Source organism: Copadichromis virginalis, linkage group LG7 (assembly GCF_057382275.1).
Source record: "Copadichromis virginalis isolate Kocher_CV1m ecotype Utaka linkage group LG7, C_Virginalis_male_GT1.1, whole genome shotgun sequence".
NCBI lineage: Eukaryota > Metazoa > Chordata > Actinopteri > Cichliformes > Cichlidae > Copadichromis > Copadichromis virginalis.
The window spans coordinates 45611852-45638521 of record NC_140624.1 but is presented as its reverse complement, the minus strand read 5'-3'; the positions used below and the strand labels follow the sequence as shown (position 1 = coordinate 45638521).

Below are 26670 nucleotides of genomic sequence, written 5' to 3'. Positions count from 1 at the left end.
AACATCACAGTGGCATTTTTTTGACAGTCTGATTTTTCCATTGACCTTAAAAAAATGTTATTCAGTTTTATTTCACAGATGAGCAGATTTGTGTGATTGTGTTACATTGTCAAATGTGAACATAAGCATCAGCCAGCATATAAAGCTTAAATATGGAGTCTTAAACTATGTTTGGAATTTCTTCATTTGTGGCCCATGTGTTCCTTTACGCAGAACAACGCCATTTTTGAAGAGATCGTAACATTAAAACATTAAAGAACCACACGTGAGAGACTTGCCCTTGTATAAAATAATTAAGAGCTCCAATATGACTCACTATAAAACTGTAAACAAAAATAACATGTGAATTGAGAAGATTGTATGATGACAAATGAACCGTTCACGGCTGTCATTTAATACAATGAAACCATGCGAGAACATGACAGAGAGGAATCCATACAATGAAGACTTGGCTCAGTACCATACAGACACTTTAGAATTGGGCAGGGCGCACAGAAATGCTTGAATGAAAGCATGTATCAACAAGAAGTTTCAGACCAGGAGCAAACAAATATGAGCCTTAATACCTCTGAGAAGCAGACAGGTCAGCGTGGATTCGAAGTGACAGCGCTAGATTTTCTTCCCTTTGTTGAACAGCCATTAGCAGCATTTCACGTGTTAAATTAAAACCAGAGCGCTTCTTGGAAGTGTGTCTAGCTGCATTTGGAGCGGGTCTCTCCTGGCGCACGAACACAAAATTACTTTAATTCTTGAAGGGCTGGGTTACTGGTGGAATTCAGTTTTGCGTTAGATAAAAGGCAAGTGAAGCTTGTAAATCATGAGAGGAGATGGAAAGGCTTTCTCGGGTGCCATATCTTAAATAGTGCAGCGTCCTTTCTTTGTGGTCTGCGTGGTGTTGGCCTGAGCTCACCTGGATATAAAACCGCGTATTGAATGACAAAATGCTCCAATTTGTTAACCTGTGAATGTAATTTCTGTGTAACAAGTTTTGAAGTTCGAGAAATTGCGAATATGTGCATGAGCTAAGTGTCTGCTGGTATTTACAATTTCGTTCTAGTAAATAACAAGTGAGATAGTAACCTCACATTTGAGACGTGCTGTAGCCGTGAGACGGAACTTGACGCCGAGGCGCACAGAGTGAGGAGATCAGGTTAGAAACATGGATCGCAACAGAACATCTCTAAATCGCATTCCGCTTACTGAAATCTAACCCGGGGACATCAGGATGTGTGACATAATCCCCAAGACATCTGAAAACCGCGCTCCTCCAAACACGGCTCCAGGGGTGGTTTGGAGAGATATGTGGACCACTGTTTGCTCTTGCAGGGATCTATAAAAGAGGGGCGGACACCAACTGCCCCCAAACGTCAGAGCGCACTTAACTATAAATCTCTCCAAACTGCTCTCTGCGCCCGGCGCGTTGTTATGCGCAAACATCTGTCGTGCCTCAGTCCAATATGAAGAAAATGCGTGTGGACACCCTTCGAGGTTCATAGACACCAGCTGACCTGGAGAATATGGAGAATAAATATCGCCGGGCTTCTTGTTTACATTGACGAGATTTGTATAAAATGTTGGCGATTGTGACATTTTAACGCAGTTTCTGGATATGAGAGGTTCTTGACTGTTATATCAAAAGTCGGACTACACGATCGGGCACTCTGGCAAACATATTGCGCACTTTTTAGCGCCGTGCTCGTGTGCTGGAGACACTGATGTCTTCATTGGACTCCTTTCAGTTGGAGATGGTGGCCCTCTCTCGGATTTCCAACGTGGAAACGTAGCATCCAATTAATCAGCGGCAGCAACTGTACCCCCAAGGCGCAGTGGCACTTGGTCCGCTCTGTTCAGCACCTACCTTTGGACTCTGAAGTGTGAAAAGGCGCGTGGATGGTCGGTGTGCTGAGTCCGAATATGAAAAACATAGCTGGTGCGTTACTGCAGCCTTTTTTCTCCCGCTTGGACACAAACTGAAATTGAACTCGCTTGAAGGAAATTTTCGTGCTGGGGTTGTTGAAATGATTCACGCAGCGGAATCAGCTGGGAACATCAAATGAGTGGCGTTTTCTGTTTGGATTTTTACCACTAAAAGCCGAGCTAGTTTCAGGTCTGCATGGGCCATATTTAAGGTAAGTAAGTCTGTTTTTTATTTTCTCATTTCAGAGTGTCACACCAAATACTGCCTATAGTTTCGGATTGTCTGTGCGCATTTAGATAAAAAACAAATAGTGACTGTGAACGACGGGACTTTCACACGTATAAAGACAGTAGAACTTTTGTATTGTATGTCTGAGCCAGTATTTATCTATGCATAACTGTTTAGTTTTGCTGCAGACTCAACATGCCATTAGACAGAGTCACGTAAGCTTTGGGGTTCGCCATCTGGCCAACTCACACTACTATTTAGGCAATCGTTGCCAAAATGCTTCGATGCGTGCTTTAAGCAGCGCATTTTTTTTTCCTGTGAGGCGCACCCTCCCAGTCTCTCACAAGTAGTAAGAGCTTGGCTGATTTTAACGCAGCGTGAATAAATACAACCAGTCTGCCATCAGTAGCTTTCTATTTAATCACGCATTTAAAACAGTACTTTTACGCACAGATTTGCGCATTCCTGCATTGTTATTTTTAGCTTTCATTTGTGGTCTTTTGTGGATTCTTGCTCCTTTACGGCACAATATGCTCATTTATTTTGTTTTAAAAAATGTGAATCAACATTTTCTGGCAGCTTCACTCTGATATTCACGTTCACGGCACATGCACAGAAAAAAAAACTGAGGATCAAAGCTGCTTGACATGATGACACAGTTATTAATAAAGAATGAGTCAGGGTAGGTCTGGCCACAACAGTAGTGTTTCAGACACTTTGCTGACTTCATTACAAACTAGAGGAGGCTCACTCTGCCCATTTTTATACCCATCAGTTTGTTTTGATTTAAAATAAAATATTATCTTGTTTTGTTTTGTTTGCAGCTTTCTTCATAGGAACTGAGTCTAAGATGAAGTTATGGGATGTTTTGGCCATGTGTTTGTTGCTCCTGAGCTCTGTTGCTACAAGGCCTCTCTACCAAAACACTCAGCCAGCCAAGAGGACTTATTTCCCCAGCAGCTATAGTGATTCTGTGCCCTTGCCTTCTTTGGAGGACGAAGCGCCATCGTTTGAGCGTGAAGACCACCGACTGCAGGAGATCTCAAAGGAGAATCAGTGTAAGTATGTTTTTGTAAGATGTGTAGTCTGTCTTGAATTTGTAATTAGGCTGTATGGGTGTCACATAAGAGATGTACTGTTTGTCCAAAGCAATGTCAATGTAATAATATGCAATTAACCATTATATAATCCAGGCATATTACCCTGTTGATTTGATGCATATGTAATGTTGGTCTTCCTTGACTAATTACACTTGGGAAACAGCACACGCAGTGATAAGCGAGGCAATATGCTGAGCCCACAGTGGAGAGTCCCATATTGATAAGGCTGTCAGACAGGCAAGTTATCAGACGGAAGATCTTAATTTGCGTTTTATTGGCACTTTGGGTTGCATCATACGGATGTCAAAACAATCCAGCAGGAAGAATAAGAGTGTGAACAGCTCCAGTCCCAAACATGGGGTCATTCTCAACACTACCCCCTTCTCCCTTTGTTTATATTCACCTCTGCCTCTCTGCGGTTTAGAGACCCGTAACCTTTACCCATCTGCCAAAGCTCAGAAATTATGGTGTGGTTTAGAGAACAGGGGCCAGGCCATGAGGATTTTCGACAGACAACACCGGAAAGTTTGAAGCACCGACTGAGAGTTCTGTGTTTATGCTCATTTTAACAGCGACAGTGGGCAGGAATTTATTTTGTTTGGATCAACGTGACACTGTAACATCTTCACGCAGACGTGAAACACGGCCAAGAACTAGATAAGGAATGGAACATTTGGACAAGAGTTTGTCCTGCCACCTCATATTTTGTTTGGGCCGGGGTTACATCACTGATCTGCTGTGCAACCCAAGTACATTAACTATGCTCAGATACTGTAAGCAACAATCGAGATCCAAAGAGGGAATGGGTCTTTTTGGTTTGTAAAGATAAAAAGCTTGTTTCTTTTTCATTTAAGTTCTAGAAGCTGCAGACACCAGAAAATCAGCGGTTAGATCTGATCTTATTGTTGTGTTCAGTGATTTTTAAAAAGCAAACTTCTTAACTGTTAACTCTGTAAAACTCCGGCAAGGTTTGCACAGCGAATCCCCCCATTTGTTGCTGCTAGTCTAGTCGATTAGCAGGTGTAAACTGTAGCCACCCTGCCTGTCATCTGAGATGCTGGGGTTTGTCTAAATCAAAGGGTAGGTGTGTCTAAACAGATTGGCCCTAGCTCACCTGATATATTAGATTTGTGGCTCAACAGGCTCTGAAGCTCAGGCAGATCAGATGGCCTGCGCTCTGCCAGACAAATAGGTAAAAGAGGAGCGATAGGAGATACTGCAGTTTAAAGGCTGTTACACACCACACTACCTGCCAGACATCACACGCCGCCGGCCTGACCTCTTGGTGACACACCCACGCTGACTTGAGCTCTTCATTTGAGAGCAATATGTCTTCATTATCTTTATGCACACTTCACTGTTTCTGGAGCTGCAGGCACTCAACCAGGAGAGACGTTACTCTGTAATAGAATCAACATGTAACAGTGCAGCATCCAAGCCTTTCAGTCAGTCCTCATCACTCCTCGCAGCAGATGGCAGAGAGCTGTGCTGGTGCATGTTTTCAGTTTTGAGCAGACTGCAATCTGCCTCATCTGAATGAGTCAAAGCATATGATTTCCTCTTATTCGGCCTTTGAAGTCTAGGCGTTCTAAAATTACATCCGTCCGAGATTTAAATGCATCTCTCTAGGTGGTGTAATTGGCCTGTGCCTACTGTATCAATACAGTCGGTTCCTGTGTGAAAGCCTGCTGGATTAACTTAAGCTGTAGAGTTAACCTTTAACGACTCAGGGTTGTATGGCAGCGGGGTAACCGCATTATTTATCCGAGGTCAAGTCTGCCCTTGCATGCCTATATTTTTTTCCTCCCATCTCTGACTGAAAAAGAACTGAAAATGAAATTGACAACAACCTCTGACCTTCAGCTTCCAACTCATCACACAGCAGCCATCATGGAAGAGGTTAAAACAGGGCACCTGTAAACCTACGTCTGAGCTGCTCTGGACTGGACTGCTCTGCATTCCTCCACTCAAGACTTCTTCTTGAGCGTCTGAGCAGCACATATGCCAGTATTTCTGTGCATTGTCTAAAAAAACAGTCTACATTCGGATAGTGTTATTTTTTCACATCTGAAAATTCGAATATTGTGCTTCCTGCACATAGTTAGATGACAATAGAGATACTATTTTCATATGTCTATTACTATTTAGGACTAATGCCTGAACAGTTTCTTGGCAGGCACCTTTTTGGAGGTGCCAGCAGGCAAAGTTTGGATTGGACTGTCTCATTCTAAAATGATGAGATTGTAAGTAAGATAATGTCTTACTTACAGTAAATGTGCGCATGTCTGTGTGTGTGTGTCTTTTTGTTAGTTGTGCAATGTTTTAAATGTCATGTACTATCACTGTGGTTGATGTGTTCCTATTCCCACAACGATCTATCAAATTTTATCTTATCTGCTCATGCAGTCTTTCAAAACAGTAAATTATTAATTACAATATAGTTGATGATCGTAGAGCTGACATGTCAGAAAACTGTTTAGTGTCAGCGGGAGCCTGGATATGAGCTTTATAAAAGCAGCTTTATAAGCAGATCTCTCCCTTCTGTTTCTTCCAGATGACATTGGAGGTCCCTATCCAGATCAGTTTGATGACGTAATGGATTTTATTGAGGCTACCATTGGCAGACTGCGGAGATCTTCGGAAACCAGCGGCGGTTCCAGGGGAAAGAAGGAGCAGAGAAAGAGAGGAGCAGCAAACACAGGAGGCGCGAGAGAGGAGGGGAGAGGACACGGTGACAGGAGGCGTAATAGGGGCCGAGGGGGGAGTAGAAATGGCAAAAGAGGACGAGGTGAGAAAGGGAAGGAGAAAGAGAGTATATCTGTGCAGACGCGGGGGTGCTTGCTAAAGGAAGTCCACCTCAATGTGACGGATTTGGGGCTGGGCTACCAGACTAAAGAGGAGCTGATCTTCCGGTACTGTAGCGGCCCCTGTATTGAGGCAGAGACCAACTACGACAAGATCCTGAACAACCTCACGCACAACAAAAAGCTGGACAAGGATACACCCTCTCGCACCTGCTGCCGGCCGATCGCGTTTGACGACGACCTGTCTTTTCTGGACGACAATGTGGTGTATCACACGCTGAAGAAGCATTCTGCCCGGAAGTGTGGGTGTGTTTAAAGAAGTCACATGAGCGGCACGTAGCAGACTAAGGATATCCTTTACAAGCTCACGCTGGAGAGGGACATGTGTACACAAGGTCAAATTGGGAGTGTTTGTCTCCTTTTTGTTGTTGTTGTTTTTGTCAGTAGTCATCAGAGGAGGAGCAGGTAGGCGTACTGAGACCGCCTGAAAGACACTGGAACAGCCGCTTGAAAGGAAACTGTGCGTTTATCCCATACTCGACTGTTCAAACACGTGCAAAACAAAATGTATCAGGTGTGCACCAGTTTGCAGAAGATTAAATACTGTTACACTTTCAGATTTGCCAACTGTGCTATCTAAAAAGGGTGAGAGTAGAAGAAACATCAGTTGTTTTGTTTTTTCCACAGCTGGCTCTTTAGACTGTAGATGAATCCAGAGATTTGACGAGCTTCAGTTGCAATCGAAACACTTCCAGCCTGGATGTTGGCATTTACATTCAGAGCCAAGGAACCCCATCGGAGTTAAGCAAAGACTTTTTTTCTTCTTTTTTTGTGCAACACATCTACATAAAACCCAACCTATATGCATACATATAGTATATACGTGTGTCAGAGGTATATTTATTAAGATGGAATTAACTTATTGTTATTTATTTCAATCCATTTTATTAAAAAAAGTGTCTTTTTTTTATTTATTTAAAGCTTTGTTTGTCCTGGATAATGCCAAAGTAGAGCATTTTCTCAAGTAAAACCATGCAAGCTGACTCAGACCTGTTAAAACACTCCCACGATCCCAAAGCTTATTTATGTCACTTAGATTCCAGGCTTTCTCAAGCAGATCCAAATGATCATTGTTAGCCGTTAAGGAAAGATAGAGAAGCAGAGGAGGGGACCAATAGAAGATTTCTTTTTTTTAAATAGAGCTGATCTGTTGTTGCATTTTGAGTAGTTCACCTCGTTATCGCTAATGTGACCACACTAAGACAGGGAGAAAACGTCACCCGGGTACAGCCTCCCATTCAAAGCATCCTTTAAGAACACTATGTTTACGCGGAAGCAAATAATTCTTTGCTGCTGTTTGTTTATAAAGTGTGTGTGTGTTGTTTTTTTAAAATCAACAATCCAGGACAGACTCGGCGTCACTCCAGCCATAAGCCATAATGACTTTTAATTTCAATCTGCAGTCGACACGAGAGCGGTGTGGTCTCGCGAGGATCTGCAGGTGCCTTTGACGATCCATCCTTTGAGTCACACAGTACAGAAGCTGCTATTTCTGCCTGTCAGCACGCGTTACCTGAAACCTCGCCCTGGCCTCGCACCAAATCTGAGCAAAAGGCTTTGCAGCGATAACCATCCCAGTAGGCTTAAAGTTCACGGGGCTGGCCGTGTTTCTGTCTGAGCTGTGACAGACAGGTCTTTTATTTTTTTTTATCCTCAAAGGGGATTTGAAAGTGATCCTCTAACATGAGTCTTAACCAAATATCCCCACCGGCAAAGGCAGTTTAAGGAAGATCTAGCTGCTGTAGTGGATGTCATCACACAACTGATATGAATATCTCAAAGGACTCAACAAAGGAGTATGTTTTGGAATTACTGAGTAAATGATTGGTAGGCTCAGTGGGCTTTTCGGTGTACCCGTCCAGCCACCTGTCCCCAAAGTTTAGGAAGAAATATACATTAAGGAAAGGAGACTCTTTAAAAAGCGCGTTTGTGTGCCCTGTTAAGGGGGTAGTTTTAAGTGGAACAAAGAGAGCCCTCGAGTAGGTCTTGATGTTAACACGGATTAGGGACCAAGGTATCTGTGCCCACCCATCAGCAAGCAGGCCAGCTTTACTGTGTAATCCCCCCACACAGAACAAATCCAATGCATCAAGCTGAATTTAGGCCAAATACTACACAGACAGGGAAAAAAAGTCTAGCTTTTATCACAGCATACCTCATCAGTTGGATCATCTTCCCCTTTAACAACTGATTCGTGCATAAGCCTTCCCAGATGGGAATGTGGAGGCTTCCCAGAAGCCTCCAGAGCACCTCGCTACTCTTCCACACCATACATTAAAGAGTGTGAACTGCAGCACTCGTCTCATCGGTGATTAGTACCCCGGTTTTGATGCAAAAGTGTAAAGATGCGAAGGAATCCTCAGTGTTAATTTTAGAAGAAAAGGACTACATTTGTTATCACTCCGCTATCACCTCTGTGGAAAAGAAAAAACAAACTGTCATGTCGTCTCACTTGTTGTGTGTTACAGAACCAAAGCTCTGGGCAAACTTTATTTTTGTACAATATTCATTTTATAACTTTTTACAGAATTAAACTTGTTTCTATTAAATGAAAATGTCTCCTGGTATTGTGCCATGTACGACAATGATCCACCGGTGCCAGATGGTTCTAATTTGCAGGGTAATGTTTACACAGGCATCAAGCAAAATTGAGGGTGAAAAATTTGGGTTAAATGGGGAGAAATGCGAGGATGGTTTGAGAGATGGCCTCCGCAGTGTGGCATCCCCCTTCTGCTCTGAATTCTTGAACGGGAGCCCGGGAGTCGTACAGTAAACAAAAGCCAGCAGAAAAGTGCCACCGACTGTATATCAAGCTCCTCGAGTCTGTTTCCACTGTGCAGAGAAGATATGTAAATGGCGATGAGAAGGTGGCAGAGGTACAGATAGTGAGTCATGACACAGACGCAAGGAGTGCACGCAATGTATACCTGATGGCACCTTCTAATCCCTTTGTTCGGCCTGGTTACTGTGAACCTAAATGGACAACTGGTTAGTTGCTGTTTAACAAACCTGAAGGTCACCTCTTTACCTCTAAGTGCAGAAAAGAGGTTGTCTTCAGTCTCATTGCTTGAGCAGAAAGATGCTCAAATGAAAACGAGATCTGTGAAATATTTGCATTGACCAGGAATATAAATAGAGATTCATCCCCCCAGATATTCACTAATGGTACTGTAATTTAAAAAAAAATGTTTGAATTTGAGAGTGAGCTTAGTCTTTTATAGGCCTATAAAAGGTTCTACCTTTAGGCCTACACAGAGTTTCTCCTTTTCGCGTGCCAGACGCTTTTTCACACAGTGACGGACTGATCAACCGTCCCACTTGAATCAAACTGCAATCACTCCCCACCTCCCGCTGCTGACTGAGGACTCTGCTACTGAAGAGCTTGACGTCAGCCTCTTCCCACGAAGCCAGTATCCTCTCTAGATGCTTTTAAATACATCACTCACTGTTTCAGTCCATCCATGTTTCTTCTTCTGGTTCTTCAGTTTCATTTCATGGCCACAGGATGCTTGCCAGGACACAGAGACATTTTATTTGTCTTCTTATAATTTTAGTTAGGACACATTGCTCTACATATATAGCCCTTTCTAAGCCACTTGGTAAAAAGATGAACCAAAAGCCAGATCTGGATTTTAAAAAAAGGTGTAGTATTAGTTTACAGTTTTTGACATTCACTCATTCATTTTATTATCCAATTCAGGGTCTTAGAGGTCGGGGCTTAAGTCTGTCCCAGCTGCCATAGGTTGCGAGGCGGGGCACACCGTGGACAGGTCACGTATTGCGGGGCTCCTGTTTGTCATTATGCAGGCTAATCTTGTTACAAACTAGATACATTTGAGAGCCAGTGCGTTGTAGGCAGGCGATGCATTCCAGAGAGATGCACAGTACACAGAACACAAACGTGGCTTTCATTAACTCTGTATGTTGTGGTTTTTCTCTGTCAGTTGAAGGATTTTAGACACTACCCAGGTCAATCAAAGGATTGCTAAAGAAAAGAAAAAGGTATGAATGCACAGGGAAACAGGACCTCTGTGAAAAACAATGAAATTAAGGAATCCGACTGTGGAAGTTCATCATTCAGCTTGAGAACAGCTGTTTGAGAAAGACTCAGCTCAGCGCTGGAAATGAAATGTGTACGTGGGATGCATACCGAGTAAACTTCCATATACTGCGTTTAACATGTGGTTGGATACTGCTGAAATTTACCTTTTCAACATAACGATGGTTTACATAATAAACATTGCTGTACTTGCAATTATGTTATTTGTAAGAAACAAGGCAAAACATGTTTGGGGTTTTTTTGATTTTAAAGCATAAGACTGTGTGCTGTGTATTTTACATCCACAGCCGCACAGAAAAGGTATCTGGCAAAGATCTCCCTTTAATCAGCTCTTAAAACCATTTCACTTTGGATAAAATATACAATTTGACATTTGGATGCAAGTCTTTTATTAAAGCGTTAGGTGGGTGTAAAAAAAAAATTTAATTAAAATAAACAGATGATTTGATAAAGTTTTGTCGCAACCCACCAAAAAAGTACATCTGTAGAAACATTAAAGCCTTTAAAACGTCTCAAAGTAAATTTGGATGGATTTTTTTTTGTACTTGTTAGTAATTTACTTTGTACAAAGTGGCAAACTGTTCTTCGTAATGACAAACAGCTCTAGACCGCAAAATCTGGAGCCGATTTACGAGGCATTAGCAAACGCTGGAGATGTGGGGTGAGAGGACAATGGGAGCGATGAAAATAAAGTACATACAATCTAAACAGACGTAAAAAGCCAAGTTTTTCCACTGTTTATGAAGTTTATGAATTGCAGTGAGAGGACCATAAGCCTAAAGAAAATGATATTTATGATAAAATCCTTTCTGATTTATGGGTTTCCCCTTAACACAGAAGAGTGCACATATATACACATAAAGGCTTCACAGCGTTGTCAGGGGGACAAATACTGTACAATTTAGGAACATAATTGATGCTCCTTTGCTGAGTACTCAACAATAATTCTGTCTTGCGACTAATTGCCCACCGTGTCAGCTGTCCTGTATAAAATGAACTGACACTGAAGTCTCTCAGATTTTGCGTTTCTTCCATTCTGGCTCCTGGTCGGGCTCCTCATCCTCTGATTCCTCTGCAAACACGGGCTCTGGCTGGGTCCTAAAGGGATTAACAAAGAGGAATGATTTACCTGCTTCTTTAAAAGTCTTCAGAGCAAAACAATGAAACGTACGAACAAAGAAAATCAGCAGAGCAAATGAGAAGTAATGGAGAAAGTTACATTTCTAGTGCACTGGAGTAAAGTTTTATTCTATATAGAATAAACATGGCTTACTGAAATTTAGGCCGTAAACTGAAACTTTCCAGATTAAAAATTTTTCAACACCAAAACATTAAACTAACCTGAAATGTTTTGAATGACTTGAATGAGTCTATTTAGCAGCTGTCACTCCTGTGATCTGTTGGCCAGAGTCTCTGCAAGTTTATGATTATGATAAATGACTAACTGATCGTGTCAGCGCACGTGAGTTAAAAATAAAAAATAAAAAAAACAAAAAAACCCTCCTGTGACGACTTTGGCTCGTTGAGTACCTGGAACGTCAGCCTTTGTGACTTTTTAGTAAAATTTCTTCGGTGTTCTAAGAAATGAAGGTAAAGTCGTGCAAAAAATGTCCAAAAAACTGAAACATTCATGCACAAAATGTACAACTATCTTCGCAGACCGCCATAAAAAAAGGCACTGGCATGTCGTTGTGCTACCCTAAGACAAGTTTATCACGGCCAACACGGCAGCTTTATTAAGTAGCATCCAAACTACGCAGGTGTGTGAAGATAAATACACACAGTTGGAGGGTTTTTGCAGTTTACCTCAGAGAATAATCTAAAATTCTTAGACCAAAGAACACTCTGACAAGAATGAAAATAAAAGTTTATTTGAAGGTGATCATCAGATTTAAAAAATACACACGAATGTCTGGTGATGTTGGGACCAGGTAGATTTTCTCCTAAAACAAACATCAGATTTATGAGACATAATTCCATTAAATGCTGTCAGATTTCTGATTATTCCCATTTTGTTTTAAACAATGTGCTTTAAGTTACACTGAGCTATGGTGTGTGCATACTATTGAGTCATTTTTTTCTTTGTTGTTGTGTATTTTAATGCAAAAGCTCTTCACTCTGAGTGCTTGTTTTTGCACCTTTCAAATAAACATGCATAATTGCAACAAAAAATCTATAGCTGCTTGCAACACCTCTAAGCATTAACTGAATGTTTAAACCCCCAGAGAGCTGTAACGGTGAAAAGTAGCCCACTGTGTGAGCAGCCAGGCTAACGTACTTCATCTGATTTACCTACTACACTGTGTATCACAAGGATACTAAATTTAACTCGAGCTTGTTTGCCTGCAGTCTGAAAGACAGACTGTTTGATTTGGCTCAGATTTGTTCCACGCTTACATAGCTGTCGGATCCTGATAGTGATCTAAAACTGTCTGTTGCTCTCTGCTCTGCAGTTTCGAGTGCGTGAAACAGTACAGCTTTTTAAACATTTATGTGTCACACCGGTAAGAAGAAACCTACCTATGTGACACCTCGCAGTACTAAAAAGCAGACACACTCATCTTACACTGTCTGATAATGAGAGAGGGTGGGTGGGTGAGCAGGACGGGAACCATCACATGGACACAGTGTGTGAATTATTCATGCATTTTTCTCTTACTCTGTGTATGCTGGAGCAATCCAATAAGGGTTCTCTGATGCTTCCTTGGCATGACGCAGGATGGCCTCTCGCGGGTTACTGTCGTCCGTTTTATCTAATGCGATGTTCTTCACAATGAATGACGACAACGTGCCACCGTGAGCTGCGACTCTGCCTCCTCGGCCTGTCAGTGCACACATTTAGTGGATTAGATCCAGCTGAGACTCATGAACATACAAAACTACATGTAAATTACTGAAACTGTGCATCTTCTAAGAGTTCAGCGAATCCTAAACATCAGTAAAGTGTTACTTTGAATAGTTGGCAGTAAATCAGCATGTCCGTGCAAACACAGCAATCCACCTCAACCAAAGCGTTCACAAAGAGGTTGCTGCCAATCGTTCCCGGATGGTTGCGGAGCGGTCTCTAGGCCCGTGTTACTGGGGCCTCATTCACTTAACCCCACCTTAATAGACAGGAACATGAGCTGATCATCATAATGGGCAAACAGCAGATGTAAGGCTATGATGAGTGTCCTTTTCTCACCAGTGGATATTAGACCTCTTAACTAGCTAATGAGCTGAAGTTCTGAAAACCGGGATTTTACATTTTTGAAACTTTGGCGACTTCACACGGCGTCACAGGAAAATCCCAGACGTGTGAGATTTATTTACTCATATTGATGTACTACATATTAATCTATAGTACAAAATGAGATGTTGGAAAGTGATGAAATTTGTGGGTTAGGTAATTAATTTTTTGGCATCAGTGGGAAAAAACGCGTAACCTTTCTCGATACTTAAATTCATGTGATCTGGGAGGAAAGCAGACTTCCAAACCTCCACTTAGCTTTGTTTTCAGGTTTAAGAAAATCTAGTTTGTGACATGAGGCTTTAAGAGAGAGGATGTTCCAGATGGCTGTTTAAAAATATAGATGTGACTCTCTTACTACTTTAAAACATAATGGGAACATTACGCTTTCTTCAATTATCGGGTTGTCACATATTTAATTTTTAGTCCCTCCACAAAGCAGCGCATACAAGCTCGGCTCTTTGCTGCAGCATCCGTATGCAGTTGGCTGGATTTGGCTGCACTTAATGGAACTTTTGGGGGGGGAAACTTCCTGCTTTCCAGAGAGGACAACTTAAAGGATCAAGGATATGATACACACACATGCACGCATACTTAAAACATGTAGGGATTTCCTGCTGAAGCTGGGCCATAGTTTTGTTTGGGGATTGAGAGGCACCTCTTTCCATTGCTTGTAAGCATCCGGCCAACCACCAAACGTTACCTTGCAGTCATCCAAAGTCATTTTTCACAAAAAACAAACAATATAAAGTTCGTCTGTAATCTAAAAACCCAGGACCTGCTATCAAACATCCCACCTTTTCATGAAGTGGATCTTCTTTTTTCATTCGCAGACTGTTCAGTTTAGACTTGTGTCTTTTTCTCAACCTCATTGACACTTTTATTTGTTTCATTTATTTTACACACACACACACACACACACACACACACACACACGCATATATATATATTTTTTTAAATTTTTAAATTTTTTTTCTTTCTATTTGTTATCTTTAAGCAAAGTTTGTGTTTACTATTTATAAGCCTCTATAAGAGTTAAACGACTCATACACTATTTGGTATATATTGAAAAACAATTATTTCCTTGAATCCAAAACATTTGATTGGCCTCATGTGCAGCTTAAGGTAGACCTGTTGTGATTGGCCTAAACTTCCAAATGGCTTAAACATGTCTTTTGAACCTAAAAAAAAAATCCCCACTGTGGAACCATTATATTGTTGCAAAGACATTGTGCTGAGGGATTAAGTGAAAAAACAGTGGTAGTGAAGAGACGGTGAGCCAGCTGGATACTGTGATACAGGAAACACTGTCTGGCCCTTTGCCATATTGAAACACAGCTCACAACGGTACCTATTATTATTTTTAGGTGTAGTATTTTGTAGAAGTGTGTTAAAAGGCGTCTTTAAAAAATATGAGGCAAGAGTAAATCTCTGAGAGACTGTTACAGCTCGACATCAGCTGGATTGCATAATACCAAGCAACAATACCAACAATTACGGGTTTGCACATCTGCCTTGCACCAAATCTTGTAGGTGTCCAGTTATGAACATGACTCACATCCAAAACAAAAACAGCCGCTGAATTGCAGCCAAACCTGATTAATCTAATCTTGTTTAACATCACTTTTCATATCACCTTTGGTCCTTTCGTTTTCTTCTTGTTCACTTAACTTTTTGGTTTTTGCATTACTAATTTTAAAAACAGGCAACAACAACAACAAAAAAGAAAAAAAGAAGAAGAAAAGAGCATGTTACCTGGTCCAGACACCGGAGGCTCGGGTTTGTGGGATTTCTTTGGATCAAGTCTGTCCTTCTCCAGCTGTTTGCGTGTACTGCGCTGTCGGGCCTCTCTGAACATGGGTAAGGCATGAGCTGGAGACGCACAGAGTAAACAAGGACAATCAGTTGCTTAGGTAACTAAGACCAACACAACACTGCCACACAAATAAGTAGTCAAGGCACCGAGGAAATTGTCCTTAAAAAGTACAGACAGAAATAGAAACAGAAAGAAAATGAACACATTTCATGATTTCACCTACTGCACTGTTGGCATTAGATACACAGCGTACATGCAAAAACAGGCACTTGTACACAAATTATTTCCTTAGATCTAAAATCTACTTTATCGCCAAACCAGCATATCAGCTGTTCTCTGAGCCAGGATGCATCACGTTCCTCAAAAATAATGTTGAATATACAGGTTTTTCATGTCGCCTATATTAACTGATAAAACAATCACCAGAGTTTGTCAAATATCTTCACAGATATGGAGAACACAGTGTGCAAATATGTCACTAGCTGCATTTAAATACATTTTTGGATAGATTTGTGGGGATTTATGGTGAACAAATAGACTTAGAAGGACACCAGGTGCACAGATGGTGACCACATGTTCAACTTTACTGACTTACACGCTTGATTTTTGAGCTAAATACAAATGTCTGACATCATTAGTCATGTACAAGTCCATATAGAGGCTTCACAAATCTCAAGCAATGAGCTAGATGACTGCATTGTGCAACAAAACAACCTCCTATTCCAAAAAGTACTCAGGTTATAATTGTTTATTTTATTTGGTTTGGTGCGCTTCCTTCTGAAATTGAACATTATCTACAAGGACGACCCTCAAGAATTTTGACCACTTATATTTCATAAACAAGGCCCCAGGTGACCCCCAGCAGCGTCCCACCTATTGTGTTCTTCTTCTGCTGTAATGCACACCAGCATATTCAATACAAGTTTCAATTCAGACAATCACTCTACTGCTTTTCACACCTTTGTGCACACCATCACAACAAGGGCCTCCAGTACTTAAACTCATGAGTGCATGAGTGAACTGGTGCCCTGAAAAGTGTGTGGTGTGTGTGTGTGTGTGTGTGTCTGTGTGTGTGTGTGAACAAGCCAGTTTGTGTTAGAAAGTGTGTATGCTGCTCTTATCCTCAGGGGTTACAAGGTGACACTCTAGTAAAGAGTTAGATAAAGTGATTTTCCATTCGGGCGTCCCATCAGTGTTAATTCTTCTGCGCCATGCTACATTAAGCAAAAAGGTTACTGTTAACAGATTCCCTCGCTTTTCTCAATGGGCCATCACTTGCTTCCTGTGCCTTCTAATTTTCCAATGCCAGGGCATCAAGTGCGTCACTCACCACTTTTGGCAGTCAAATGCCTGTCTACTTCACACCCTGTTGGCATGGCAATGAAATCACATGATGCATTTGAAAAGGTAGCCCAAACAATAAATGGCATTTGAATGGGGTCCTAGAAGCCAATCAGCGACGCCGAGTCGGCAGCTGTCACAGTCCTCTAGGTCTATGACTTCAGTCTGGGGCCACAGGAGTGAGAGGCACGCACCCAACAGATGACAACCTCGTGTGTTGGTGATATGACAGCATGACAGGTAGTGTTTGTGTGTGTGGTTAGACCAGCAGCAGATCACGCCAGCGGGGGTGGGAGAGGAGGTTGTCCCTAGCGTGATCCTGCATAACCGAAGACCACATGGCCATCGCGTGGCACAGTGCCCCTCCGGCTTTATATTCAATACTCCACACCCAACTCCATCTGCTAATGAACACCCTGAACACTCACTAATTCCTCACAAAGCCTCCACCCGTCATGAGATAAAGCGTGTCTGAATATTTGTGTATGCGTGTGTGTCTGAGAGGGAGACAGAAAGAGAAGCCAGAGCGGATGTAAACCAGGACTGGCATTTTAGTTCTCTCTGTCTGAAAAGAAACATGCTCTGCTTGTCACGTCACATTTCGAAGATGGTTGGCATTGTTTTGGTGATACTTCTTTTGTCCTGTTTAAATCCCACTACCTTACTGTATGAAGCAGATTAGCAGATCGTCTGTGACTTGAGGGTGACATGATAAAAGCGGTATAAACTCACTGGCCACTTCGCTACTTACATCTCCTCAACTGCTCATTAATGCAAATATCCAATCAGCTGAGTATTTCAGAAACTACTGATCTACTATATTTTTTCACACTACGATTTCTAGGGTTTACAGATAATGGTCTGAAAAAAAGAAAAAAAAATTGAGTGAGCTCCAGTTCTCTGGGTGAAAATGCTTTGTTGATGTCAGAGGTGGAAGAGACTGATCAGACTACTTCAAGCTGATAGGAAGGAAACAATAACCCCAATAAGCACTTCTTACAACCAAGGTATACAGAAGAGCATCCCTGAACACACAATCGAGCCTTGAAGCAGTACAAGACCACAGTGTGAGCTCTGCCAGCTAGGAAACCGAGGCCACAATGCACAAAGGCTCATCACAATTAGACAACAGAGTATTGGAGAAATGTTGCTGGTCTGATGAGTCTTAATTTATGCTCTTAAATTCAGATAGCCGACTTAGAATTTGATTTAACCAACAAGAAAGCATGGATCCATCCTGCCAGGTATCAAAGGCTCAGGCTGGTGGTGGTACAATGGTAAGGGGGATATTACCTTGGAAAAGTTTAGGTCCCTTAGTCACGATTGTGCATCGTTTAAATGCAACACCCTACCTCAGTATTTTTGCTGACTATGTCGATCCTTTTATGACCACAGTGTACCCATCATCTGCTGGCTGCTTCCAGCCAGATAACACGGTGTGTCACAAACCTCAAATCAGCTCAGATTGTTTCTTGAACATGTGAGTTCACTGCACTCAAATGGCCTCCACAGTCTTCATATCTCAATTCAACAGAGCACCTTTAGAATGTGATGCAACGGGAGATTCACATCGTCCACGTGCAGCCGATAAATCTGCAGCCACTGTGTGATGCTGCCATGCCAATATGGACCAACATCTCTGAGAAATGCTTCCAACACCTTGTTGAATATATGTCACGAAGAATTCAACTCAGTACCCACCCAGTACTTAATAAAGTGGCCGATGAACATTTATGATTTGCATTAAAAAGGTGAGTGGACAAGCCCATCCAAGGTGCACCCTGGATGGGATAGACTCCAGCCCAACTATGACCCAGAATTGGACAAGCAGAAGCACATGGATGGATGGTGAAAATTAATAACACACACATTATTATTTGGAAAATCTGTTTTCTACACTTGTGTGTGGAGAAACTTACGTGTGATGATGTAGTCTTGTGTAAGAGCCTCCGCATGTTTCTCTTTGCGCTTACTCTTCACTACGCACAGCTTAGCCCCCCTGGAAAGAGTTATACATGGTGCTATTTAAAAATATTTCATAGAATACGTTTATGATCTTGTGCGCTCCAGATTTATGGTTAGAAATATCAGAATTACTTGTTATTTAAATAAGTCTCATCTGAGAATTTCACAACATACTTCAGATAAGGCAAAAGTGAGAGATTTATCTGTAAAAGGTCTAAACCGAACATACCTGTGACTTTTAACGGGGTCATAATACACCTTAACCAGCCCATTTCCAGTTCCCACCATTATCTGGTTAAGTTTGGGGTGCCACAGGCAGCGGACAACACTCTGAAATACAAGCAAAAAGAGACAAAAACAAAATAAGTCACTTAAGCACTTTTCTACAGTTACCCAAGGCTGTATGTGTGAGGAGGTTATACTTTCAAACAGAGGTCTGCATCAGTTTAGGTGCCAGATTTACAGGCACATTTTTGCTCCTCAGCCAACAAAGGTAACAATCCTATTTTATTGTCCTGAGTATTGTGAGTGTGTGCGACCCAGGTTGGTTGTGATGCAGAGGGGATCAGTCCCAGCATGCTCTGCTGCTCTAGTTGACTATATTTGGTTGTTGGGATGAGGCCTGGATCCCTCAGTCTGTGTGTGACAGATGGCCCAGTGCCAATACGCAAATGTGACCACATTTATCCAGAGGTTTGGTTGTGTGTGTGTGTCTGAGAGAGAGAAAGAAAAATACAGACAAAACAGGGGCAGAGTAAGAAATGTAGTCATAATGACGAAGACTCTGTTCATTCTGTGATATGCAAGTTACAGCAGAGAACTCGAAACCCCCTGCAGTTGTCTCTGCTTTCTTTGCACACGTTATTAGATCATCACAGCCTTCAGTGGTTAATTCTGGGCTATTGTTAACACACACTTTATCTGTGGATAAGCTTGTGGTCTGTATGTCCTGTAGTTGTACAGACATTTAGTACGTCTTTATATGGAACAGAGAAGGCAATCTGATGGGGTCTGGGACAGAAGCGTTGGATGGGGGTAGGTAGGACTATGACTGGGATGTCCTGGGATTCTGTGAGAGTGAAAGCTGCTTAACGCCCAGCTGTTCAGCTTCCCACCAGGATACCAGAGGAAGGCGTCTCAATAGCACACATGTGATCATCCATACACAAGCACGTACATGCACACAAAAGAACAGACAGGGGAGGACTTGTACATAAATGTACATAGAGGAAAACACGCCTAGCTCTTTGATATGAAAACTATAAAGAGTCTACAAGTGTTCTATAAACCAAGATATTCTTTCACAGCATGAAAGAATAAAATTGCTTTACGCTGACCCATTTTCCAAACACACAATTAAGACTATCTATGCTTTCGGTAAATTAAAATCACACAACCAGGCTTCGTTTTACTCACGCCTCATACATATTTGCACCATCAAGCCAGTAGCTCAGTGGTGTGTCACTCATGAGACAGACGAGGGTTAATCTGCTCAACCAGATGAGCCAGCTGTAATTAATTGGAGGATCTAGAAAAATGCTAGAAACAGAACGTGCCGAACACACGCCTCGCATACTCTTTTCTTACAATGGGACATGCATGATTTGAGTTAATAATTCCAATACAAATGCATGTGCAATACATACACTGGCTCATTCACCTAGTCTCACACACACTCATCCAGCACTGAAACTATTTGGTCTGGGATAGATGTGTGTCCCAACACATACCAGCGTGCATGAATTATAATTTCACAAACTGTGGATTTGTTTCAGTTTAAATGTGTAATTAATTGGCCTATCAAAGTTGCTAAAGCAACAAAAGACAGTCATGCAGAGAAATGCAGACATTCACTTCACAGGTCCTGTCAAAGCACGCACTCAGAAAAGCCAATGCAACAGGATGAGTGACAAAGAGGCCAGAACAGCTACCTAGTCAAGTTAAAAAAACAACAACAACCAAGCAAAATTTGCTTTTTGATACCTCTGAAAATAACTGTGTTAACAGTGGAGCAAATCTAACATAAAAACCTGAGCAGCCTAAAACGACCTAGGTCAGCGGAGCCAATCCCAGCTGCACCCACCGAAAAACCCACAGCCAAGCACAGCTCAGTCCAGTCCAGACTGCTTTCCAGATATTCAGAGAAGCATGTTTATACTCCAGGAACCCCTGTTTACACTTCAAGTCCACAAAATTACATCACATTATGAGAGAGGAAACTTTAATCAGTCAGTTCTTCAGTAACATGCTTCTACGTTCCATCAGATTAAAATAACGAAGACTGACTATGGATAAACATAACAACAGCCACTTGGCCAATATATATGCCGATTATGAAATAAGGCACTAATGAGACATAACAGTCAGTTGTAGTTCTTGTTTGGCTGCTGGTGAGTGGATCCAAATGTGCACTGCTTCTGAAAGACTGAGTTATAATGGTTAAATGAACGCAGCAGAAGGAAAAAAGAGAGAAGAATGCTAGTTTAAGCAACTCCGCTACACAGTAAGAGGGCTACGCTCCAAGAAGTCTACAAATAGCACAAACTACCTGACTGGAACTCTGTGCTGACTTCCAAGGTACGCTTGGTAAGAGAAAACACAGGACACAGGTAAGTGTCAAAAGTCCCCTTTAAAGGTATGGTAAAGAGAACCGCTGACTTTCAGTGAGCTGTAAAAGAAGAACAGCTCACTTCAGAGGTTTTGTTTTTGTAGCTAAAGGAAAGAAGAAAATTAAATGTTGGTATCTGCACTTTAAACACTGTACAGTTATTCAGCGCTGGAGGTTTGGAGATGCATTTATGCATCTTACTTTAAAAGGTGCTCGATTTCCAGAAATGAAGCACTGATCAAGCAGAATTCAAAGCACCATTTAATGTCTAATTCTTGCTATATTAGACTTTGCAACAAAATTTAAAGTTTCTACCAAAATCTCTAATTTTTTCCAATCTTTACCCAAATATGCTAGACCATTCCTCACATTATCTTTTAGGAGCTCAGTCATTTAGAAGAGGTGTAAGGCAGAGCAGCCAATACTCCACACTGAATAAAGCCAGGAGAGATTGGTTTGGGCATCTGTGAATGTTCTGGGTATGCTGAAGAGATTTCATCTTTCTGCTAGCTTGGAAACACCTCAATGTCACCATTAAGTTGCTAGAGTCTCCCCAGCCACGTTGCCTAGGGAGACTGAGGTCTATATTATCTATGCTTATGGCTCACTCACACTAAAGCAGAGATAAGACAGCAACCTTCTTTAGACTAGAGGGCAAAAAAAATCTGTGTTTGCCCAGAGTTTGATGTTGCAGCATCTTCAGTCTTTGGGTGACCACTTTGGACTGCAAGGTGAATGCACAGGGCACCTGATAGGAGGCAACCTGTCTCCAAGCAAATGCAGTCCAACTTGGACTGACGGTACTCACTTTCAGACAAACTGGTGAAGATCTGCATAACTTGTAAACACAGAGTGCCAGAACATTGCAGCCTTGGGTAGTCTGCGTTGATGAGCTCAACAACTCTGTGATGAGTCTCTTTCCAATAAGGGACTAAAATCAACTGGTTGTATTCTGGTCATATTCCTATATAAAAACGTTACCGGGTGCCTATGTCATTCTGCAATTAAACTGCAAGTACATTACCATTTATTGAGGAGTTTCTGAATTTACAATTGTACTCTCTGAGGTTCTGGCTGGACTTTGAATGCAAATAGCCAGTGTAGATTTCAGTTTAATGTGAATGTAGACGACAGAGTTGCAGCAGACATATTTGCGATTTTCACGAAGTTGTCACAGACAGCACACAGATACAATAATTTTGGCTGTGCCACAGTGACCAAGCACTGCTTTTACTAGTAGAATGGCAGCATTAGACTGTTGCGTCCAGCTAAGTTGCAGGAAATAGATGGATGGAAGCACAACCAATCATCATCATTGTGTTTACAATCTCAGGTATCATTGGAAAGTGGACTACTGGCCTTGAGGTCTGCACTTTGCCATTGTGATTCTGCTTGTGGAGTATCAATAATATATGGCCAATACCGCGTGAATAACGTGAATTAAATTTGTGATTTATGGTGCACATATGTAGTTGGGATCAAATGTGCATATATAGATAAAATGACAATCGGCACACAGAAGTATGCACACACACACAGATTTACAGAAAGTGCATAAGTGCTGCAGGGTTCAGCCTCCATTTGAAATGCAGCCAAAGCTTGATGCTTTTTTAGTAAACAGGATCTCACCTGGTTTCTGACCCATCTGATGGACTAAGATAAGCTTAAGCGTGTCTGAAATATTTACCAAACAAGCCTGAAACAGCCTCTGCTCCTGAGCGCACCCCAGAATCCAGGTCTGAGGTTATGTAGACTGTTTAGTTAGAAATGATTGGTGGCCCTTCCTTTCACTCGCCTGCTTGGTACGCCACTTTATAAAGACTGCACTTAAATTCTGGAGCCATCCGAGAGCTGACGGCTGATGTAAACATAGTAAATAGCACATTCATCAGGTTCACCGAGTGCATGCTGGAGATAACTGATCTGCTGCACAAAACTAAATTCACACATCAAAATTACTTTAGAAAATCGAATTAACGTACTGATACGAGCAGGTGTGGGTGACCGATTTATACTTGAACTGCTGTGTTGTTGGTCAGCGGGTGGGGTGAAGAAGTTTATCAACTCAACACAGGAAAAAAATGGTCTAAGCTAGACAGTCTATAAATCATTCCTCCTGCAACCAACCACGCTTTTAAATCATGTTTTAGAAGAAGTTCTGATTCTTAAACACAAACATTTCTTTGTTTCTTACTTTATTTCTGTGTCCCTGTGGGCCAACAAACTGAGAGGTTTTAGGACATATAAAAGCAAATAAATCAGATTGAGACAGAATCCATATCAGGATTAAGTTCCTTTTGGAGGGAAAACACATCAGTCAAAGTAGTCAGACCCAAAGAAGACAACAGGATTGCTGGTTTTTGTTCATTTAAGGTTTTTGTCTGTGTGGTAGAAATTTAACTCACATTTGTGGAGACAGTGACAGACTTTTTTCAATGATAAGCACCCACGAGCCCGTGCCGTGACTTCTGTTAAAAAGCCATGCCATGTTTCTAATGTGACATCCATTGAAATCTACTCAAACCATCCCACAGAAAAATTCTTTACTTGTAAAAACAGAGCCCCTTTTAACTGAATGCTGTTTTGCTGTTCTAGCATTAAACAACTTTCATTCTTATTTTGCTTTATTTAAGACTTTTTTGAAACATGCAGCTGGTATAAAAATAAAAAGTGTAATAAAATTAGGCAACTATTTGATATGTTGCCATTATCTGGTTTAAAAATAGGGCTTTGGTGGATTGTATCATTGCATTCTGTTTTCATTTACATTTCACAGTGTGTCCAAACTATTTTGCAAATGGGGTTGTAAATTTTGGGAATTTAGTACAATTAACACAAATAAAAGCACTGCCAAGACGACTTGCAGCTTGCATCATTCCTTAATCTAAAATCTTTTTTTCTGCCGCATTAGGCTGGATTTTGTGGGAAATCTACTGGATTTCTGTACGGCTCACAGTGTCAAAAGACAGGAAGAGGTATTTTGCCATCCTTTAAGTGAAACTGAGCTGACACTTCCAGAGGTTCTTCGAATGGCAGATGGTGGAGCAAGTGAAAGGCCAATGGAAAAATCACTTCCAAATGTTTACCCTCTTCAGTAAAGGGAAAGAGAAGACAAACGTCCACAGAGTGATGCAAAGGAGGAGGAGGCTGTTAAGTTCTGCACAGACTCTTTGACCCAAAGAATCTGAGGTCTTTTGTTTTAATGCTACCTATAGTTAAAGTGAGAGCAAATGTTATAACCACAAGTGTGTAAGTGTTTGTGAGGCTTTTCAAATACTTAAATAAAAGACAACTTTAACTGCTTTGTCTAAATGACTGAGAACTACACATAAAATATGTGGATTATGGTGTTTGCAGATTAATAATGCCACCGTTTCTGAATGACAGCATTATCATTACACTCAGAGGTCAAGTGTACGCGTCAGTGTTTAGTCCTGTCAGGTTTGTGGAGTGTCGTCTTCTAACTGTCACCAATCAAAAGCCCTAGCTATTTAGAGAGCAGAAGACTTTTAAAAAAGCAAGACCACTCACGCAGAGAAGAAATGTGGCTTTGAATTTCATAAACAATAACGAAAAACTTGGTAGGTATCTTGGTACATACACTTCATGGTATTGGTGTGTCAATCAGTTGACAGTGAGGGGGTACCACGATGTTAAAACAAGCTGTTCTTTTTTGGCAACATTGTAACCAACAGAGAAATCAGAGAATTCATTTTGTGTCGACAACATGGGCAATATGACAAAAGTTACCAAGTGTATGGACACCTGAAAGCTTAGATTTAAACTCAGTCATTTTATTTAAGACAGCTAAATTGCAATTATAAAACAGGAATGAATAATGTTTAATTTCAGGTTTAATTAAAAAACGGACCATTTTTCCACTCCCGTCAGTTAGTGCAGCTGAGCAGTGGGGTGTGCACTTAGTGTGAATGCTGTGCCAAGTTTTGCAAGATAACAGCAGCTGGCTGGCAGGGTTGGAGGACACACACACACACACACACACACACACACACACACACACACACACACACACACACACACACACACACACACACAGTCTTTTCTCTTTCCCCTCTCCTTCTTGTTCATTCAATGGCCTATGTGGAAGGAGCATGCCTCAGCCGAGGAAACTGAGTTAGAAAGCATTAGTTTCAGTCAGGACTCAATGTTATGTCTATAGATAGACACCATTAAATCTCTGAAAAGGGTTTGAAGATTGAGAGAAAGAGGCGGAGGAGCAGGAAGCAGCAAAAAAAAGTGCTTTCTACTGTCGAAAGCACCTCTGCAAATCATTTCAGCACCTATGGCTGGTTGCCCACACCAAATGGATTTCTGAGAAAGCGGGATTAGTGTAAAAGTACAGAGCATGCTCATGTGTCTGACAGAGTACTCTGTATGTGGGAATGGGACGTGTGGATTGTGTTTTTAGATAATTAAATTTCAAATATAACTCAAAGGCAGTGCGCATAAAAGTGTCAATAGCTGTCCTGCCAATAGGTTTGTGGGAATATTGCAGTAAGGAAAGGTCACATTGCCCCACTTTTACCTTTAACTTGCCTTTATTCTCCTTCAAAACTCAGCTCATAGAGCTCTGATTTTTTTTCTTACCTCAATGATGCTATATTATACTTTGTTCACAGTTGAATTCTGCTCACACACAGTGATTTACAGAGGAAAATGTCTAGTCACTGCCAGACAACTGTGCTACTTATTAGATAGAGAAAAAGAAAAAACCAAACCCACATTTCTTTATCTGCAGAAAGTCATTCTTTAGCTCAAATGATAATTTAAGGCAGTTTTGTAGAGTTGTTTATTGAGTTTAGCTCAAATTCTGCAACGCACATTTCAAGCTGAAATCGTAAAAAAGCAGTGGAATGCATTGGGCTAAACAGATCTTTAAATGAGTCCTTAGACTACTGCTGTTGTGTTTTCAAAACATTTTAGATGCTTCAGTTTTGCTTGAGCGCAAACCACTTATGTTGAGAAGGAATGACTGTCATATTGATTTCATTATGTGTCATTGTGTATTCATCATCTTTTCCACTGCTCGTTATGTGTTCAAGGTCACCGTTTTGTTTGTAACTAACATATCACATCAACGAGCTATAAAACATCTTGTTGCTGTGGTTGTTGGGGATTTGAGGCAGAACTTACTGCGTTGGTGACATCTATTTCGTAGACCCTCTGAAACGAAATGCGGTCAAAGAAAACAAGCTTCCCATTTCCTTCATCTTTCTTCACCGACGTCCCCGTCACCAGAAGCTTGTCATCTGGGCTAAAACAGCAGTCGGTCCTAACAGGGAAAGTTACAGACATGCATTATTGGGTAATAATGCATATGTAAGCACTTACAGCAACAAACAGGCAGATTATAATTAAGATGACAGTTAAGACTCTCACATGGAAAAGTAGTTGGTCAGACCACTAACTCCATTCACTGGCTTCCTGAAGTTGCGTATATCCCACATCTTGAGAGTGTCATCGCCTAGGGGGGGGAAAAAATAACAGTTGGGGACAAAAGGCAAACTGTAAATTGTGAGT

At 41.4% G+C, this 26670-nt stretch overlaps 2 protein-coding genes across 2 annotated transcripts in view; one reads left to right on the top strand and one right to left on the bottom strand.

Moving 5' to 3' along the window:
- Positions 1 to 1381: 1381 nt before the first annotated feature.
- gdnfa (glial cell derived neurotrophic factor a) lies at positions 1382 to 9348 on the top strand. The gene is made up of 3 exons (XM_085463711.1): positions 1382 to 2129; positions 2971 to 3204; positions 5801 to 9348. The coding sequence occupies exons 2-3, from the start codon at positions 2997 to 2999 to the stop codon at positions 6364 to 6366; spliced, it is 774 nt and encodes a 257-aa protein (XP_085319837.1). The 5' UTR covers positions 1382 to 2129; positions 2971 to 2996; the 3' UTR covers positions 6367 to 9348.
- A 1122-nt stretch (positions 9349 to 10470) lies between these two features.
- Positions 10471 to 26670, bottom strand: part of wdr70 (WD repeat domain 70) — a 43295-nt gene continuing 27095 nt past the window's right edge. The window contains exons 12-18 of the mRNA XM_085463712.1: positions 26530 to 26614; positions 26284 to 26422; positions 18751 to 18851; positions 18476 to 18555; positions 15155 to 15271; positions 12830 to 12992; positions 10471 to 11268 (exon numbers count right to left, since the gene is read on the bottom strand). Coding sequence (XP_085319838.1) covers positions 11184 to 11268; positions 12830 to 12992; positions 15155 to 15271; positions 18476 to 18555; positions 18751 to 18851; positions 26284 to 26422; positions 26530 to 26614 — 770 coding nt within the window. The 3' untranslated portion in view covers positions 10471 to 11183. The remainder of the gene's footprint in view (positions 11269 to 12829; positions 12993 to 15154; positions 15272 to 18475; positions 18556 to 18750; positions 18852 to 26283; positions 26423 to 26529; positions 26615 to 26670) is intronic.

Excerpts from the sequence above, each read along its gene's own strand:
- gdnfa (XM_085463711.1), top strand. The coding sequence starts at position 2,997 with ATGAAGTTATGGGATGTTTTGGCCATGTGTTTGTTGCTCCTGAGCTCT. Across the intron at positions 3,205-5,800 it reads GATCTCAAAGGAGAATCAGT|ATGACATTGGAGGTCCCTAT; the intron begins GTAAGTATGTTT and ends TGTTTCTTCCAG.